Source organism: Lycorma delicatula, chromosome 7 (assembly GCF_047948215.1).
Source record: "Lycorma delicatula isolate Av1 chromosome 7, ASM4794821v1, whole genome shotgun sequence".
Taxonomy (NCBI): domain Eukaryota; kingdom Metazoa; phylum Arthropoda; class Insecta; order Hemiptera; family Fulgoridae; genus Lycorma; species Lycorma delicatula.
Genome location: NC_134461.1, coordinates 115,242,856 through 115,259,742, shown reverse-complemented (window position 1 = coordinate 115,259,742; position 16,887 = coordinate 115,242,856). Strand labels below are relative to the sequence as shown.

The following is a 16,887-nucleotide window of genomic DNA, read 5'->3' as shown; positions in this document are numbered from 1 at the left end:
GTCATACCATTCCGGAGATATATATGTAAATTTCAGAAAAATAACGGATAACCAAATGATCTAGCGTGCATCTTTTTTATGTAAATGTTAGCCCTCAAATTGGCAAAAAAATAAGCTGTTTGAATTTTTTAAATTTGTCATACCATCTCGTATATATAACTGAATATTAATTTAACTAATATTAATTTATATAACTGAATATAAAAGAAAAAACATAAAAACCACTTTGCAATAAATAGAAACTTTTTGCTGAATTAAATTTGTTTGTATACCTATGCGGTCCTTAATCTTGCTTTTCAAAGACATCAGCTGCTTTTATATATATATACATATATATATATATATATTGTTTGAAAAAAAATGCATATATATATATATAGAGGGGGCGATTCCAAATTGCACAGCAATCTCTTGGGAGATGGTTCTGTAGCCAAAAATAAAAAAAAAAGTTTACATAAACATAAGTTAAAAAACAGTTCATTAGCAAGTTTTGGCTCCCGAAATATTTAAAAATCAAGGTGTACATTTGGTGCTTTTTTTATTGTTTTTTATCTATGAAATTGAATAAAATTTGTCCCAGACCTCTATCTCACTTAGGTTTTAAGAAAACGGGGTGAAACACAAACATGTTTTGTCGGAAAATGCACTTTTAGGTTTGCAATAAAATTCACATATAAGCAAATAAAAATTTTAGTTAACTTTGTTGAGAATTTAATTCTAAAAAAATTGATGTAATGACTATTAAAAGGAAACACAAATGTGAGAAATTCAGTTTTAATTAGAAACAAAACACACAAACTGCATTGAAAAAGTGATGTGATTTACAACAGAATAATTTAATACAAACGCTAAATATTATAAAAATAAATTTGAAAGTCATTCTTCTGAAACATATTAAATATTTTTATTTTTTCATAAATTGGCAATAACAGCTGATCAACAGTTAAGTTTAGTGTCTTACATTTGATTCTTCATTTCAGCAGTATTTGTTCTGTTATTGTTTGGTCAGTCATTCACAATGGGTGATACATAAATTTGTTTTCATTTGGTGATTTGACAGACATGTTGTAATTAATTAATGACAGATATGTTGACATAATGAATTAATTTTTATGAAACAGGTAAAGATTGCAGTATGGAACAAATGACAGGAATCAGGGAACAACAAGAGAGATTGGCTCGTTTGCACTTCGAATTGGGGGCACAGCAGGAACTATTTCCACCTCTGAGTGATGAAGGATTAAGACAGGGTGCTGAAAATATGACTGCCTTAATGACAAGTCTTGAACAGCTATCTGAATCAATTGAAAAACTCCATTCCTTCAATAGCTAATAGTGTAAGAAAAATTGTACATGGTATTTTTTCTATAAATAATGTACATATACTTACATTTTTTGTGTTTCAGTCTAGTTTTTCGTGTTTGATATCATTTAATTTTTATTATTTAAAGGATTACTAAAACATTCAAAATGAAGATATATATCAATTAAATTTATTTTTTTCTTACTTAAATACTACTTTTATAATTTATTTAGTATTTTGATTAGTTACTTATTAATATAAATTATTTAACAATCTGTAATTATAGGAGTAGTTCCTCATGTAAGGTTGCCTCCACATTGATCCCCATAAACTTTACAGTGTATTCTTTTTTATTTACTATATTCTTTTTTCTTAAAATTAAAAAAAAAAAACATTGTTTAATATTATATAGTAAAAGCTTTCCAATTATACAAAATACTGAAGTAAAATAAGAATCTTTACCGGTTAGACCTTGGTGAGTTGTAGATACATGTTAAGACCCATGTCTATTGATAATTATGATTAATGTAGCTTTTACAATCCAAAAGCTTTTTTTTCAAGTATATGTATGTTGTAAGAGAAAAAGGTTTTGAAGAGCTATAGCATTCTGAAAAGTAACAAAATATTCATTGGTTTGGTATTATTTTGAACAATATTAGGTTAGATTGTACAGTTCTATTATATTTTTTTAAGTTAAGGATTTATTGATTTAAAATAAGTTTAATAATTTTGTTTAATCAAACAAAAGAATGACAATTTCAAAAAACTTCTTTATTTTCTCACAATAATTTGATCGTTATTTTAGTTGTGATGAATAGAAAACCATAAATTAGACATTTTATTACAAAAATTTTACTTTGAATACTAGAATAAATTTAATGATTTTCAAATGTAATCTTTATATAAATTTAAAAACTGTTCTTGCAACATAAATATCAACTTATATATGGAAACTCATTTTATTTTAACATTTTAATTTGTTCCGTCATGACAAATCAAATACAATCTGTCTTTATACAAGACTCAAATACATTCCTGAATATTTTTAATTATATTGCAAACAAACACTAATAAAGAAAAACTATCAAAACTATTTTAAATTAAATGATGGAAACAAAGTAATTTTGAAAAATTGAAGTAGGCTGTGGAGAAAGTAGCATGAGCTGGTGGCTCAGACTATTTAGGTGGCTTTCATTATAAGAGTTAATCATTTTGCAGTGTTAGTCTTATCTCATTTTAGTAATTGAAATATAATATTTATCATTACCCACACTGAAGAAGGAGATGGAAAATTTGCTCTGGAAAGACATTCTGGAATAACATTTTCTATGTAATTTGTAATTGATTTGTTAATTAATTTTAATATTTTAAAAATATGTACATAGTTAAATTTTTTTTCTAGATTCGTTCAAAGAATATGATGTGGGGTGCTTAAAAAAATGGATATGTTTATCTCTGAATAAAAAATCTTCCTTTATAACTCTTACATATTATTTACTTTATTTTTTAAGTTATTGCTGTGAAAGATTACATTTTTTTTAGAATTGTTTTAAAAAAAGTAAAAATTTTATTTTTGTTAATTTTGTTTTATTTATTTCTGTTTTAAGATCCTAGCCTTGAATTTTAGATTGAATAGTAAGATTTATTATTAACATATTATTAGACAAAATTTATAATTCATTAACAATCATCATCATTTCATCACAGATTAGGTCAGTGATCTGATCACCTTTTTTCCAGCGTTTTCTAGGTCTTTCTCTCACACCCACCAATAGGTGCATATCAAATTGACTGCCTAGGAATTCTTTTATCATGCATTTGCTTCAGATGCTGACCCCACTTACTTCTTTAATAGCGTATTTCATTGTTAAAAGACTATAAATCCCCAAACCCCTGAGAAATATCCTCCTTCCTCATCCTATCCATTCTTGTTACACCCGTCAAACTCCTCAAAAAGGATATTTCCATAGCCTGTATCCTACTTACATCCTTACTTTTAGGGACTCATGCTTCACTACCATACAGAAGTGCTGGGACTGCCATGAACTTATAGTTCTAATATGTCTTGTAACTCACTGCGGATTACTTTTACAAAGTAAAAAGGAAAGAGATGATTTGTTTAATTATTTCTATTATAAGTTGCAGATTTAAGTCTGTTTTTTTTTCTGCTTGTTATTATAAGTCAAAATTTCCCACAACATTTCTCTAGTAACTCGATCAAAATCTTTAAACAGGTGAACTATGTGTCTCCAAGTTATATTCTCTACTTTTTTCAATAATTTGTTGGAGAAAAAACATCCATGAAAGAGCTACTTCTGCGGAAATCATTATTGTTCTTCCAGTAATTTTACCTCTGCTATTGCAGTCACTGTTGAAGCTTTTATTTTAGAGTATATCTTATAAATTGCACAAAGCAATGAAATCCCAATGATAGTTGTCACACACATCTATATCACTCTTTTTAAAGACTGGTTGGACAATAGCCTTTTCCCAATCTTTTGGGATACTTACTCTGGTCCAACACATATTCAAGAAGTGCAAAAACCTCAGCTTCAGCAAAGTGCCTCCATACTTCAACCAATCCGGTTCACTCCACATGCTTACTTGTTTTTAACCATCTTCAAAACCGCTTCCAACTCGTCTAAAGAAATCAAATCTACATCATCTGATTCATCATCCACATCCATGGAATGCTCCACAACTAATTTATTATCACACAAGAGACCACAATAATAACGCAGCCACTCCTATTCTGTAATCATGTTTAATCTTGCATTATCCTTTTCATCCTTATTTAAGACTTGAGGATTTTATATGCATAAGACTGCCTCCCATGCAAGTCATGTTCTAAGGAACTTATAAACCTCCCCCAACACTCATCATATGCACACATAACCATTCACTTAACAATGTTCATCTTACTCTTATAATTTACCAATCTGTAATCCTCATTCTGCAAGTATGAACAGTATGTCTCCTCCTTATCATTTACTACCCTCTGTAATTCCTCATTCCAAATGCGTAACCCTTTAGATCTAAATCCCTTCACTCTAGTACTTACTGCTTCATTTGCAGCAGCTTGTATACAATACTTAATGTTTTCCCACTCTTCCTCTTTAGTCTTGAATTGACTTCAAATTAACATTCAATCTTGCCTGATATAAATGCTGTCATTTTCCAACAGTTGTAACTTATAAACTGATTCCCTGTCCACCAGAGATGACTTCCAATAATTAAATCATTTCTTATGAAATTTAAAACTGGATACGACCAGGTAATGGTCAGTATTCAGTTTTACTCCAAGCAATACATGAGTGTTTACTATCTCCCTTATCATTAAGTAGAACATAATCTGTGAGAGATCTTAATCCCCTGCACTCCTAAGTACATTTATTAATATCCTTCATCCTACAAAAAGTATTTGTAATTTTAAATTGATTAAGGTTAGCAAAATCAATTAACTTTGCATCTCTCATTAACCACAGTTTCACCACATGTACCTTCCCACTGGTTGACATCCAACTTGTGCATTAAAGTCATCAGTCATTATAAGGAGATCATTCCCATTAATTACATCCACTTCTCTCTGAAGGTCCTGTAAAACTTATCACTCTCCTCCTTCCTTCCTCCCTTCTTCAGGGGCATAAACTTCAACCATTGTGCTTTACCCTTCTCCAACTTAAAGTTTACAAATTAACAAATCTCTCTCATTAACAAATTTATAACTAGCAGTAAGTGGTATGAGCTGCCTAGAAACAAGGATAGCTATTCCTGCTGCAGCTCTCTGACTTGGGCTTTTCACTATAAAGCCTTACGTGCTGCTCAAAGTCCTTAGTTCCCTTTAGTTTCTTCTTAGTCTCTGTAATCACAGCAATATCTCTTCTGAGTACTCAAAACAAAGTCATCAACTCTTCCTCTTTAGCACTAACTACTCTCACATTCCAAGTTACCACCTTTAACAGTTTTTTGGGTCCATCTATAATCTACTTTCTAGAACCATAATTATGGATGCTTCTAAATTGTTTTATCCACTTTCCCAGTCCGTATCTGACGCTGTCAAGAAGCTTGCTAATAAATACAAATCTTGTCTGGTTGGGGTACAAGCCCTATGCAGACAAAGTTTGGTGATGGGGTTATATCGTACCTCCAAACTTCCAAGCTTTCAATTGTATGCTCCCCTAGGTTCATCCACTCTATTGACGGTTGGGATTTACCTCCTTCTCCGCTCTCAAGACCATTGAACATTTGTCACCTGTAACCCTAGGCAGGGGCCTTTTGATTGGATACTATCATCTGGAGCCAGATGGACCCAGTTTTTTAATGAGATTGATACTCCTCCCTCTCCACATTTCCCTATCCTCTTGGATATGGGACTAGCTTGTGGTGGTGTTCAATCACTAACAATTGAATATATAATTATTTGTGTGTAACAAGGTTATTTACAATATATAAAGCTTGCATAACCAAACTACTAATGACTAACTTAAAAAACTGATAAAAGTAATTAACATTTGCTAATTAGAAATTAATTAAGAATTTCTCGTGGATTATATTGAATCTAAAAATCAAAAGGAGGGTTCAAAATCGGTCAATGTTCATGGATGCCAAAATCTTGGAAATATAACTTTTTGAATCACTCTACTTTCATACACTAGTTTTGTTTTTAAAAAGTTCATGCAACTGATATTTAAAGTAAAGCAGCTGCAAGATTCATCTGCTGAAGGTTATTTGACTTGTGTACCATATTGGTAGTTCACCTTTTGTTCATAATGTTATTTTTTTCTTAAATATTAGTGGTTTTTTGATTTGAGTGTTATTTTCTGCCCTTCCTGCATGTAATGCAGGACAGAATGTAACATTGAAATCAATTATGATAACAGTAGCGGAAATATAAAATATTGTGAAAATTTTTTTTTTGTTCTAAAAATTAAGTAAATTATGTATTGTGAAAATTTGTTTATCATTTTTCTGTGATATGCATGTAAATAATTCATGTTGGAGAAAACAAAATGTGGCTTAAAATTCAATTAAATTTTGGCCGCATTTTGTATTCAGGTCATTTACAATGTTGTATAGTTTTTTCAGTGTAAATCAGTTATTTCATGTCATGTTAGAATCAATGAGTTAACAGTTTGCTTAATTGATTAGATTTATAATTTATAAAATTTTATTTAACAGTACGCCTATGTACAGGTGATTGATAAAAAACAAAAGGCATCAGTTCTTAAACTAAAATAAAAAAGTTGATTATTATTTTGTTATAAAATCACCTACAATGAATTGAGTAACAGTAATCCATTTTATGAAAAGATTTTCCATTATAAAGCCCTGGAAAGAAGAGATGGTAAAGAAATTTTACTGGACGTATGTTTTTATTATGTTCAGCTTACTGTGATCTAAAAGAAAACTAAAAAATTGCAGATTATTGATGTTCTACCTTTAAACAGAGTAGAAATTTAACCTTTAGAGATTGGTTTTAATTATTTATCTTATTAGGTTAAATTTAATTCATCTATGGTCTTAATAAGTTATTTGTACTACAGACATATTTGAAGGATACTTTAATTTAATGAATCATTATACCAATAGATTTTGTTTGGTTGAAAGGTTAACAATGTTGAGTGTTTCTACAGCTTTTAAGAAAAACTGCCTCTCAAAGAAAAATAAGAATAAAATAACACATGAGCTTAAGTACTGAATTTTTTAAATTATTTGTTTTCACAATTCTAATGAAGCAGGAATGGTATTGTCTTTTGATATGGAGCTGCTGCAAAATGCCACAGTGTCCCATATAAAATGCAACTTATCAATCATTCTTATGTTAAATTTGAATTGTCTACTCTACTTTACCACGCTTCACTGGAATAGACTTGTCCAACATCTATCACATCAATGCAGTGGTCTGTTACTAGTAGCCGTAACAGTGCGGCCGGAATGCAGAGTGCATTGTTAGAAAATTGTGTTTTCACAAGAAGAACATGTTTTTATTACTGAGTCATACCTCAGTATACAATCATTGACTGCAATGCAAGAATTCTCTCATTGTAAATACCAAAATAGACACTTCCTAACAGATATCAGTTATCAGGGTAGTACTAAATTCAGATAGACAGATTCTTTTAATGACAAGAGATACAAAAGATCAAGTTGAAAGTAAACACAGTCACTGAAATCAATGACAGATTATTGTTTCATAAAAAAATAACAGTAAGATGCTTGCTCGCTGAAATTAATTTGTCAATTCAATTATTCATCTGTTAGATTTTCAACCATATGAGATTCAAAAAGTTCTTCAACTTGTCAAACCCAGCAAAGGTAAATGGCTAGAATATTGCCATTGGTTTTGTCAATTTGTGATTATGGGGATTCTTGTTAAGGAGTTGTTTTATTTGGATTGTTATGCAAACAGGATTTGGAGTGCTGAAAATCCCATGTGTATCCATGCATACTGTCAGTACAAGCACTTCGTAGGAGGTGCTCATTAGAATATATATAGTGTGTATTGTAGTTGCATTCTTGGTTATTTATAATAATATTATTGTTTTCATTTACCCAGTCAAAATTGGATTTTAAACATGAAATAATTAAGCTCCATAGATAAAATTTCTGTATATTCACTGATTCTAATATGGCTAGCTACATGAAAAAGATTGTACTGTATCAATGGGGTTAAGTTATTTATTTGTTGAAAAGGTTTAAAGTAAAATATTTATATAGAAAAAACTATAAAAGTATGCTTTGAAGGCTTGCTCAGTGACATTTGCAGGTTTTTCCTTACAATTAGAATGGAATTTATCTTTACACAGTAAGGATATTCTGTTTTTCACAGAATATACTTTACAACTGGTTTTCTGGAAAATTAAATGTTCCTTTTGATCAAAATTTGATAAGGACATGGAATTTTTTAATTTTTTCTTATACCTGAAATTGAAGAATAAATAATTGATTGGAATTTTCTAATTGGTCAGAGGTATTAAGTGCTGCTATTGTTCTAAATTCAATGTTTTCTAATTGGTCAAATACAAGATTGAATTTAAATGGTAATTTTGCTATTCTATCCGGCAAGCAGTTTCAAACTGGATGGCAGAGTGGGGGTTTAATGTTCAGTGTGATAAGAAGGGGGAACCACCTTGGTTAGCTCGTCCACTCTGTTCTGTCAACACTATAGCCATGAGTGAGAAAGAGGTTCCATCATCTGTTGCACAGCACATAATCATAAAGTTTTTAACTAATGAAGGCGTTAAGCCTGTGGAAATTTTAACTCATTTAAAGGTAGAGTTGGGAGCACTACACTGTCCCAGAACCAATTGTACACATGGGCCAGACAATTTAGTGCCGGTTCACTGTTGAAGAAATCGCATCAGAAGTGGGTATCAGCTACGGCAGTGCTCAATCCATTATCACAGATCATCTTGGCTTTAGAAAAATTAGTGCTTGATAGGCAGCGAGCTTGTTGACTGAAAATCCAAAACAGGTCAGGTTAGAGATCTGTGAGAGAATTCTGAATTGATTTTGGCAAGAAGGAGATGATTTTTTGAGGTGCATCATCACATGTGATGAGACATGGTCTATCATTACACTCTGGAGTCAAAAATGGTGAGTAAGGAAGGAAGTAATGGCAAAGGAAGGATGAGGGCTGCCCAGTGAAGGCCAAATCCAGTCTTTCAGCTAGAAAAGTTATTGTAACAATCTTTTTTTGACTCAAAGGGAGTTTTATTCATTGATTTTCTTCACAATCAATGAACAGTGAATGCGGTTTAGTATTGTCAGCTGCTACAATCAATAAGGCGCCTACCGAAACAAAAGACAGGGTATGCCCATCAGAGATGTCATCCTTCTCCATGTCAACGTCAGGCTGCACGCCGCGATTTTGAAAAGGAATAAATTGGAAAAAATGCGTTAGGAAACCGTCGACCACCCTCCCTATAGTCCAAATTTGTCCCCGTGTGACTATTTTTTGTTTGTGCCCCTGAAAGAATCTCTTGGAAGGGATGATTCAAAAACAATGAAGATGTCAAGGAGCACATACGCAATTGGTTGTCGACCTGTCCTCAAACGTTTTATGAACAGGGAATATTCAAGCTTCCGAATCATTGGCAAAAGTGTAGATCATGCAGGAGACTACATAGAGAAATGATGAAGTTATGAATTGTGTTCATTATTAATTAATAAATTTTGTAAAAAAGTTACCGTTTATATGTAATTCACCCTCATTCAACTCTTGTAATTGTTTAAATAATGTGCAATCTTGTTATTCATTAGAAATTGGTGTATCCTGATTTGTTTGAAACATTAAATATTATATTATTTTGGATGGTTCCATGTTTGGGCCAATGAATTATGTCATATGTTACGATGAATATGAATTGTGAATAGTAAAATTTATAGATTTTGGTTTTTGAAAATTGGAATCCTTTATCATTCAAATCTAAGGTTAGAATCTTTTATCATTGTTGTTACATATTCATTCTGTTTATAATGATTATTTTGCAGCAGTAAAAGAAAAAAATTGAATACTTTTTTTTAATTTTGAATATGTACAGTTTTGATATTGTAATTTATTTATTTGTTGATATTTATTATAGCTGTTACCTACACACTAGTTATGTTCAAGTATGAGTTGTTCTGTCATAAACTGATAATTTATTACTACTCAAAATCTTTGCTTTTACAATGAAAATAATGTTTTAAATCATTTTTCAAAATAATCTTTGTTTATATTTAAGCATCTTTAGTATACACAGATAAACTCTGTGATCTTATCATTGAAAAACTATGCTGCTTGCTAACATGCAAGCAAGCTTACTAACAAGTGTGTTGTTTATTGTCATCCTTATACATTTGTTTTCTGTTGAAAAATTAATTTTGTCATTAATTACTGGAAAAGATAAAAGTCAGATGCATTAGATCCTGATGCAGAGGATCATCAATATTTCTCATCGATACGTTTGAACTGTTCTGCTGCTGTGTTTTTAGCAATGTGAGGATGTGTAGTACCAAGGAACGCACAGGGTTTCTCCTTGAGAAGAAACCATCAAATAACCAATCGGAATTATGTTTTAAGTTTTTGAACCTTTATTGTCTGGTTGGAGATACCCCTTCTACTTTATAATCAGCATGGTTCATTACTTCAAAGTAATACTGTTGCAGTCAAGAACCTAGAATAACTGACAGCATTATAAAAAAGTTAAAACTCAATCCCAAATAGGTTAAATAAATACCCAAAAACATTTGGATTTACTATTGCATATAATGGAGTTTACAGAAAAAAATTTATCATTTCTTCAGTTTCAATTTTTATCTTGGGTATATCATTATCCACATACCCATTAACAATTCTAAATATTATTTAAGTTACTTGACAGGTAGTCAGTTGGAGTATATTAAAATCAGCAACTCATTTTATTAAGCCCTTCATTTCAGATGATATTTAACCTCAGATATCCACACAATCTTACCGAATAATAAAAAATTGTAACCTTAGTTCATTAGTTCTATAAACATCATATCAGTTCATATTTACATTATTGATATTTTATTATTGGTGGAAGAAGTGATTGCATTACTTTGCATTTCTTTAAATGTCTTAGCTGAGATTGTAATACTAAACTTTTTAAATTCCATTTTATTACCTGGTGCATCTGTATTTTCTTTCATATTGCCAACATTTATTATGTATCAAATTTGCCTTGCTGTCTAACTAATTAAAAATGTTCATTTTCTATTCCCAGTACATGTTTACTAATTTTTCTTGTCTTGTTGAAAACATCTCTTGAAAAATTTAATCCTTTATATTCTGAATATCTTTTTCCAAATGCTGGCCATTTACTGTAATTAGACAGTCCATAAATTTTACTGTTATTCATTTTACCTTCATTTCTCTTTTCGAATATACTAGTTTCTTTGGGCTTTTATTTTCTCATAGCATTCTTCCTTAACAGTTATATTCCCCATATTTGTTGATTAGCCATGTGTTTCCTCTTTTGGAAGATAATTTGGTTATTGCCTTAGACAGTACCCATTATCATTCATGTAAAAAGGAAAAAACTTCAACTGTGTCTTAGAAAAAAAAATGATATCAAAATGCGGCTTAATTTAAAATTTTTGAAAAGGATGAACTTAGGTCTAATTATTGCAAAGGGTTTTAATTATTGTGCCGTTGAAAGAATCTCTTGGAAGGGATGATTAAAAAATAATGAAGATGTCAAGAAGCAAATGCTTCTTGACATTTACTGTTTCATTGTTTTTGAATCATTACAAGATCAATTAATAAGATCCAGTGGTAAAACCATGATTCAGTTCTGGTAGCTATTTAAAAAATCCATTGTAAATCTTGGTTAGATTATCTATTTTATTATTACTGTTTTTGGCAATAAAAATAATGATTTTACACATCAGAAAGCAGACTATGAACAAAGACACAGCTTAAATTTTAATCTATATGTAACAGAGTAACCAATTAATGTTTTATATATTCATTTTGTTAAAAAAATATACATCTTATACCTTATAAATTTTCGTGTTTTGAAAAGAATTACTAAGTTTTTTTTTCTTAATAGAAAAATTTAGATTGATAGTTTTTAAAAATTATGTAAAACATTAGCAGCACTTATATGGGTGGAATTGAATGTAAAAATGTGGAGAATATAACTATTAAGAAAGGACTATTATTGATCATTTAAGAAAACATAGCCAGAAAGTAATTAGGGATACGCATAAAGAGAAGTTAAGATAGATTAATAATAATAATAATAATAAATTGTTTAAGGGCTTTAATTTTTACAGTAAATGTCCAGTACGTAGGAAAAGCATATATATGTTGTGAGTAATTTATAATTAATGTCCAGCAAAAACTAATGAAGATAAATTGATGAAAATTTATACACACGTTCATCATTTGTGTAAATGCACACTAAGTAACAATTTACTATTGTTTTTATGAAATTTACTATATTTTTTTTTTCAATTTCTTGGTTACAAAAGAAGATATTGATTTTTGGTGTGTAATCTTCATGTTAATATCTAAAAATGAATTTATAGATATTTTTAAATTTGACCTTGAAAGGGGATGAAGAAACATGAAAAAATTTTGATAATGATTGCAAATTTACCCCAGTTCCGACATGCTAAAAACATTCACTCAATTTGGGTTTGAAAATATTCTTCAGATAAATATCTAAAAACCATTTTTGAATTTTAATATTTTAAGGGGTAAAACACATAAATTTTTTATATTGTAACAAGACCAGTATAATGGACCTGAGTAACGGATTCTTGCCAATTAAGAAGAAAGTAATAGAAATATAACAATGGAAGGAATCCAGAAGGAGACTAAAAGGAATCCATTTTCTAAGGCTAACAGGTTTGTTTTAACCCTTAACTGGTATTGTGGGGTCTTTTTTTACCCCAGACAAATATTTTTCATATTTTCTTTTTGGTTAGTAAGTCAGGAAGCTAACTTTCCAGGTATTCTCCTAGTTTGGTAGTCTATGTCAGATAAATCACATATGCGCTGTGTCCTGCCACTAAATTAGAGACCTCTGGGGTCGTTTTAGACCCCACCATGCTAATTACGTTACCTTTATGCTGAAGTTACTGTTATTGCTTCAGGTGTTACTTCTTGCTGATTTGTGAATTAATCACGTGAATATGGATACAGATAATTTAAGAAGTGAATTAAGTGAAATTGACACTATTAGATGAAAGTTTATCCAATATTGATTTTACGTTTGATTTCTCTGATGCACTGAAAAATAAGGGTTTGACTTATGTTGGCACCATGAAAAAACTAACTAGAAATCTCTTGCCTGATAAAAAAAAGAAAACTGTACACCAGTGAGTTTGCTTTCACAGCGGATAAATCTCTTGTATCCTACATGCCAAATAAAAATCGCGCTGTAATATTGATTTCTTCAATGCACCATGATAAATCCATTCTCCAGAATCGAGAAGATAAAAAACAGAAACAAGAGATTTTTACAATATAACCATAGTTGGAATAGATAGTCTAGATCAAAAATGTGCTGTGTTTTTGGTAGGTTGTCGCACTAGAAGGTGGCTGATGGCTATTTGGTATGCAATAATGACTATTACAGGGGTCAATTCTAGGATTGTATTCGACGCTGCCAATCCAAGTGGTTGTATGGAAAGGCAGGAATTCCTCTTATCACTTGGAAGACAACTTATAAACAGCTATTTGATTCTGCGATCTCAAAAACAGAACCAACCCCTAGAACGTCAATCTGTAATATTAAAGAGTCTGGGAAGAGGTGAAGAGGATACAGAAACTTGCAGGTCTGAACAGGATTCAGGCCCTTCAAAAAGTTGAAGGTGTGTCATCTGTGTCCAAGAAGTAAGGACAAGAAACAAACGAAAGGTGTTCTAAATGTTTTAGAGGTATTTGCAAGGAGCACAGCACTAACGATAGTCTGTATAAATTGTAAAAACTGATGAAAAAATAAAGTTACTGCTGTCTACCAAAGTTTTCATGTCAAACTTCAGCTTATTAATTGATATTTTTTTTTATTAGTAGTCAAAGAATGTGTTTAAAATTTACAGAAATATAGAAATTAAGTTAGTAATTATTTTAGTTTTTTAAGAAAAGGTGTTTTACTTAGGGTCTACAAAAAAACTTTTAGTTTTAATTTGTTCTAAAAAATGTTAATTGAAATAAGTCAAAATTATTCTGACTTGTAAGATTTTAAAATAACATATTGTAAATGATGTATAAATAAAAAATAAATATTAGTAAACTAGTTTTGCGGCGGGAGGAAAAGCTTAGGGTCAAAAAAGACCCCACCATGCCAAATGAATGATCTTTTTTCACCACGCCAGTTAAGAGTTAACAGTCACTCTTAGTAATACTGTCAATGACATACCTAAAGCCTGTTCTGATGACATAACCCTGTTCAATGAGAAGAATTACCGAACCAAACTAGGAATTCATGGAAAAATGTAAGGGCTTGGATGATCACTCTCACACTTTAACTTGGGTCTGGTTCTGCAGGTCAAAAGGATAGGAGTATAAATATACCAGGAAAGATGAGTTAAGATACTATTTTGAAGAAGTGATTTATGCATATTGTTGGTTGTGTCCAGTGCAATTGTAAGATGACGTTTTCTGTCAACATTTAGTACTGCAGGGTACAGTGTAGTGTTTGATGTGACATCATAAGCATTCCAGTGTGGACAGTGGGAGAAAGCAGCAGGTTGTTTGGTGAGTTTACTACACACAGCTAGTGAAAGGAGTAAAGTATTAAAACTCATTCATAAATTGCTAGGGTAGTTTTATTTGTAAAAAGGAAAAGAATTTGCAGTGAGAGAACTTTAAACTAATTTTATCTTCATAGTAATACAATACCACTTGTTAAAGGTGTAAATATTAGCAATAAGCTATCTACTAAGCTCCCTGTTAAGGGAGCCTTCACAACCACCGCTCTGGGATGTCATCTACGATTTCCCATTCTTCCAAATCTTCTCCTCCATCACTTCATATACTGGACGATATGGTTGAGGAACCGCCTGACCCCAGAGCATCCAATTTACTTACCATCAAAACTATGAAAAAACAAAACCAGATCACATACAAATAATTTTTATAATTTTCCTGAAATTCTGTATCTCTAATGGCCTTTACTTATGAATATTATTCAGAAGAACGTTAGAGGTCTTTGGTCTCGCATTGAGGATGTTAGTATTGACAGACACTAATGAACCACTAATCATGTGCTTCTAAGAAATGCATCTTCTACAAGGTGCAGTAACACTTAGAGGCTGTTTCTGTGAGAGATACAATTGTCTAATAAGAGTAGAAAAAGTGGTGGAGTTGCTATTTTCATGGAATGAAAATGTCAGCTACAAGGATACCACTTGCTACTCTTATATCTACTATTGCTGAGAAGGACTCTATCCCCTTCAAATTGCATATCTCTCACTGAACTTTGAGTCAATACTCTAGAACTGTCAAATCTCCTCACGAAAATCCCATCACTGTCTATAGTAGGAGACTTCAATGACCACCATATTTCCTGGGACTCATCTTTCTGCTCCTCCTGAGGAAATATGATAAACAGAGTGAGAAAAGTCTTGGACCTTTATCTACTGAATGATGGGTCGCACACATTCATGTCCTTATCATCTGGTACATTGTCCAACACTGACCTCTCTGTGTGCTCGCTGAGTTTACCTCCTTGTCTTAATTGGTCTGTTTGTGATGACTTTCTGGCATAGGCCAATTATTATTGCTTTTAGTGTCGACCATGAGGTGAAAAAAAAGCCACTGAGATGGATTGTTAAAAAGGCAGATTGGAACGGTTACCTTAAAGTCTTCCCATTACAATATGATGGTGGTGCAGGTGTCATTAATCAACTTTCCTCTTTTACTTCCATGATACTTGAGAATGCTAATAGATATATTCCACAAACATCGGGAAACCCTAGACCTCCTTCCATTCCTTGATGGAATGATAATTGCCAAAACACTATTAGCAAACAACGGCAGGCACTGCATAAATTTAACTGCAAGCCTACAAATGAACATTTAGATTTGTACTATAAGGGTAGAGCGTATGGCATTGAGTATTCTTGGACACTAGGAGAAAGTCATGGAGGAAATATGTGGACACCTCTCATGCACTACTACCATGTCTACTGTGTGGAAAAAGATCCATGCAATTTGTGGATCACCAAAACAATCTATTCTCGGGCTTATTCACAAAGAACTCCTTTCATCATCTTCTGCAGTGGCAACTACCTTAGCAAACTCTTTCCGCTTGGTGTCTTTCACTTCATCAAATAGTAGGGAATTACTGAGCTACAAGATACAGATGGATGTATTATCATTGAGCATTGGTGATTTGGTCAGTAAATTAAATGTTCCATTCACATTCAACGAGTTGTCACATGCACTTAAAAATTCACGTGACACCTCCCTGGATCTGACAATATTTGTCTTGGTATTCTGTCACACCTTCTTCATTCGGTGTTACAACACCTATTGAACGTTTATAATGATTTGTTCTCAGCACAAGTCTTCCCACCTATCTGGTCAGAAGCTGTTGTCATACCAGTACTTAACCTGGTAACGCCAAAGCCAGGCCCTCAAGCTACCGCTGTATCTCTTTGACAAGCATCTTATGCAAAGTAATGGAAAGGATGGTAAACCGCAGACTTACGTGGTACTTGGAAAGACATGGCCTTTTATCTCCAGAACAGTGTGGTTTTCAACAAGGACGATACTCCATTGACCATTTAGTGTTATTGGAAACAGTTATTCAGAACGCTTTCCTACTATGCAAGCACCTTGTTGCTATCTTCTTTGATATCAGAAAGGCATTCGACGTGGTCTGGCAACATGATATTCTAAACACCCTCAAAGAATGGGGAGTCCAGGGCAATATGCTTGCTTTTATTAGGAATTTCTTAAATGGTTGAACTTTCCATGTTCATGTTGAAAATTCTGTCTTGGGTAGTGTCAACTTGGAGAATGGAGTACCTCAAGGAAGTGTATTAAGTGCCACCTCTATCTATAGCCATCAACAGTATTACTACATGTGTGTAGACACCTGTTTCATGTTCTTTATTTT

At 31.9% G+C, this 16,887-nt stretch overlaps 1 protein-coding gene across 7 annotated transcripts in view; it reads left to right on the top strand.

Moving 5' to 3' along the window:
* The window catches only part of LOC142327389 (uncharacterized), a 50,343-nt gene extending 47,460 nt beyond the window's left edge, over positions 1–2,883 (top strand). For all 7 annotated transcript variants that reach the window (XM_075370411.1, XM_075370409.1, XM_075370407.1 and 4 more), the window contains 2 exons: positions 1,122–1,337; positions 2,706–2,883. In XM_075370411.1, the coding sequence (XP_075226526.1) occupies positions 1,122–1,333 (212 nt within the window). In that variant the 3' untranslated portion in view covers positions 1,334–1,337; positions 2,706–2,883. The remainder of the gene's footprint in view (positions 1–1,121; positions 1,338–2,705) is intronic.
* Positions 2,884–16,887: the final 14,004 nt, after the last annotated feature.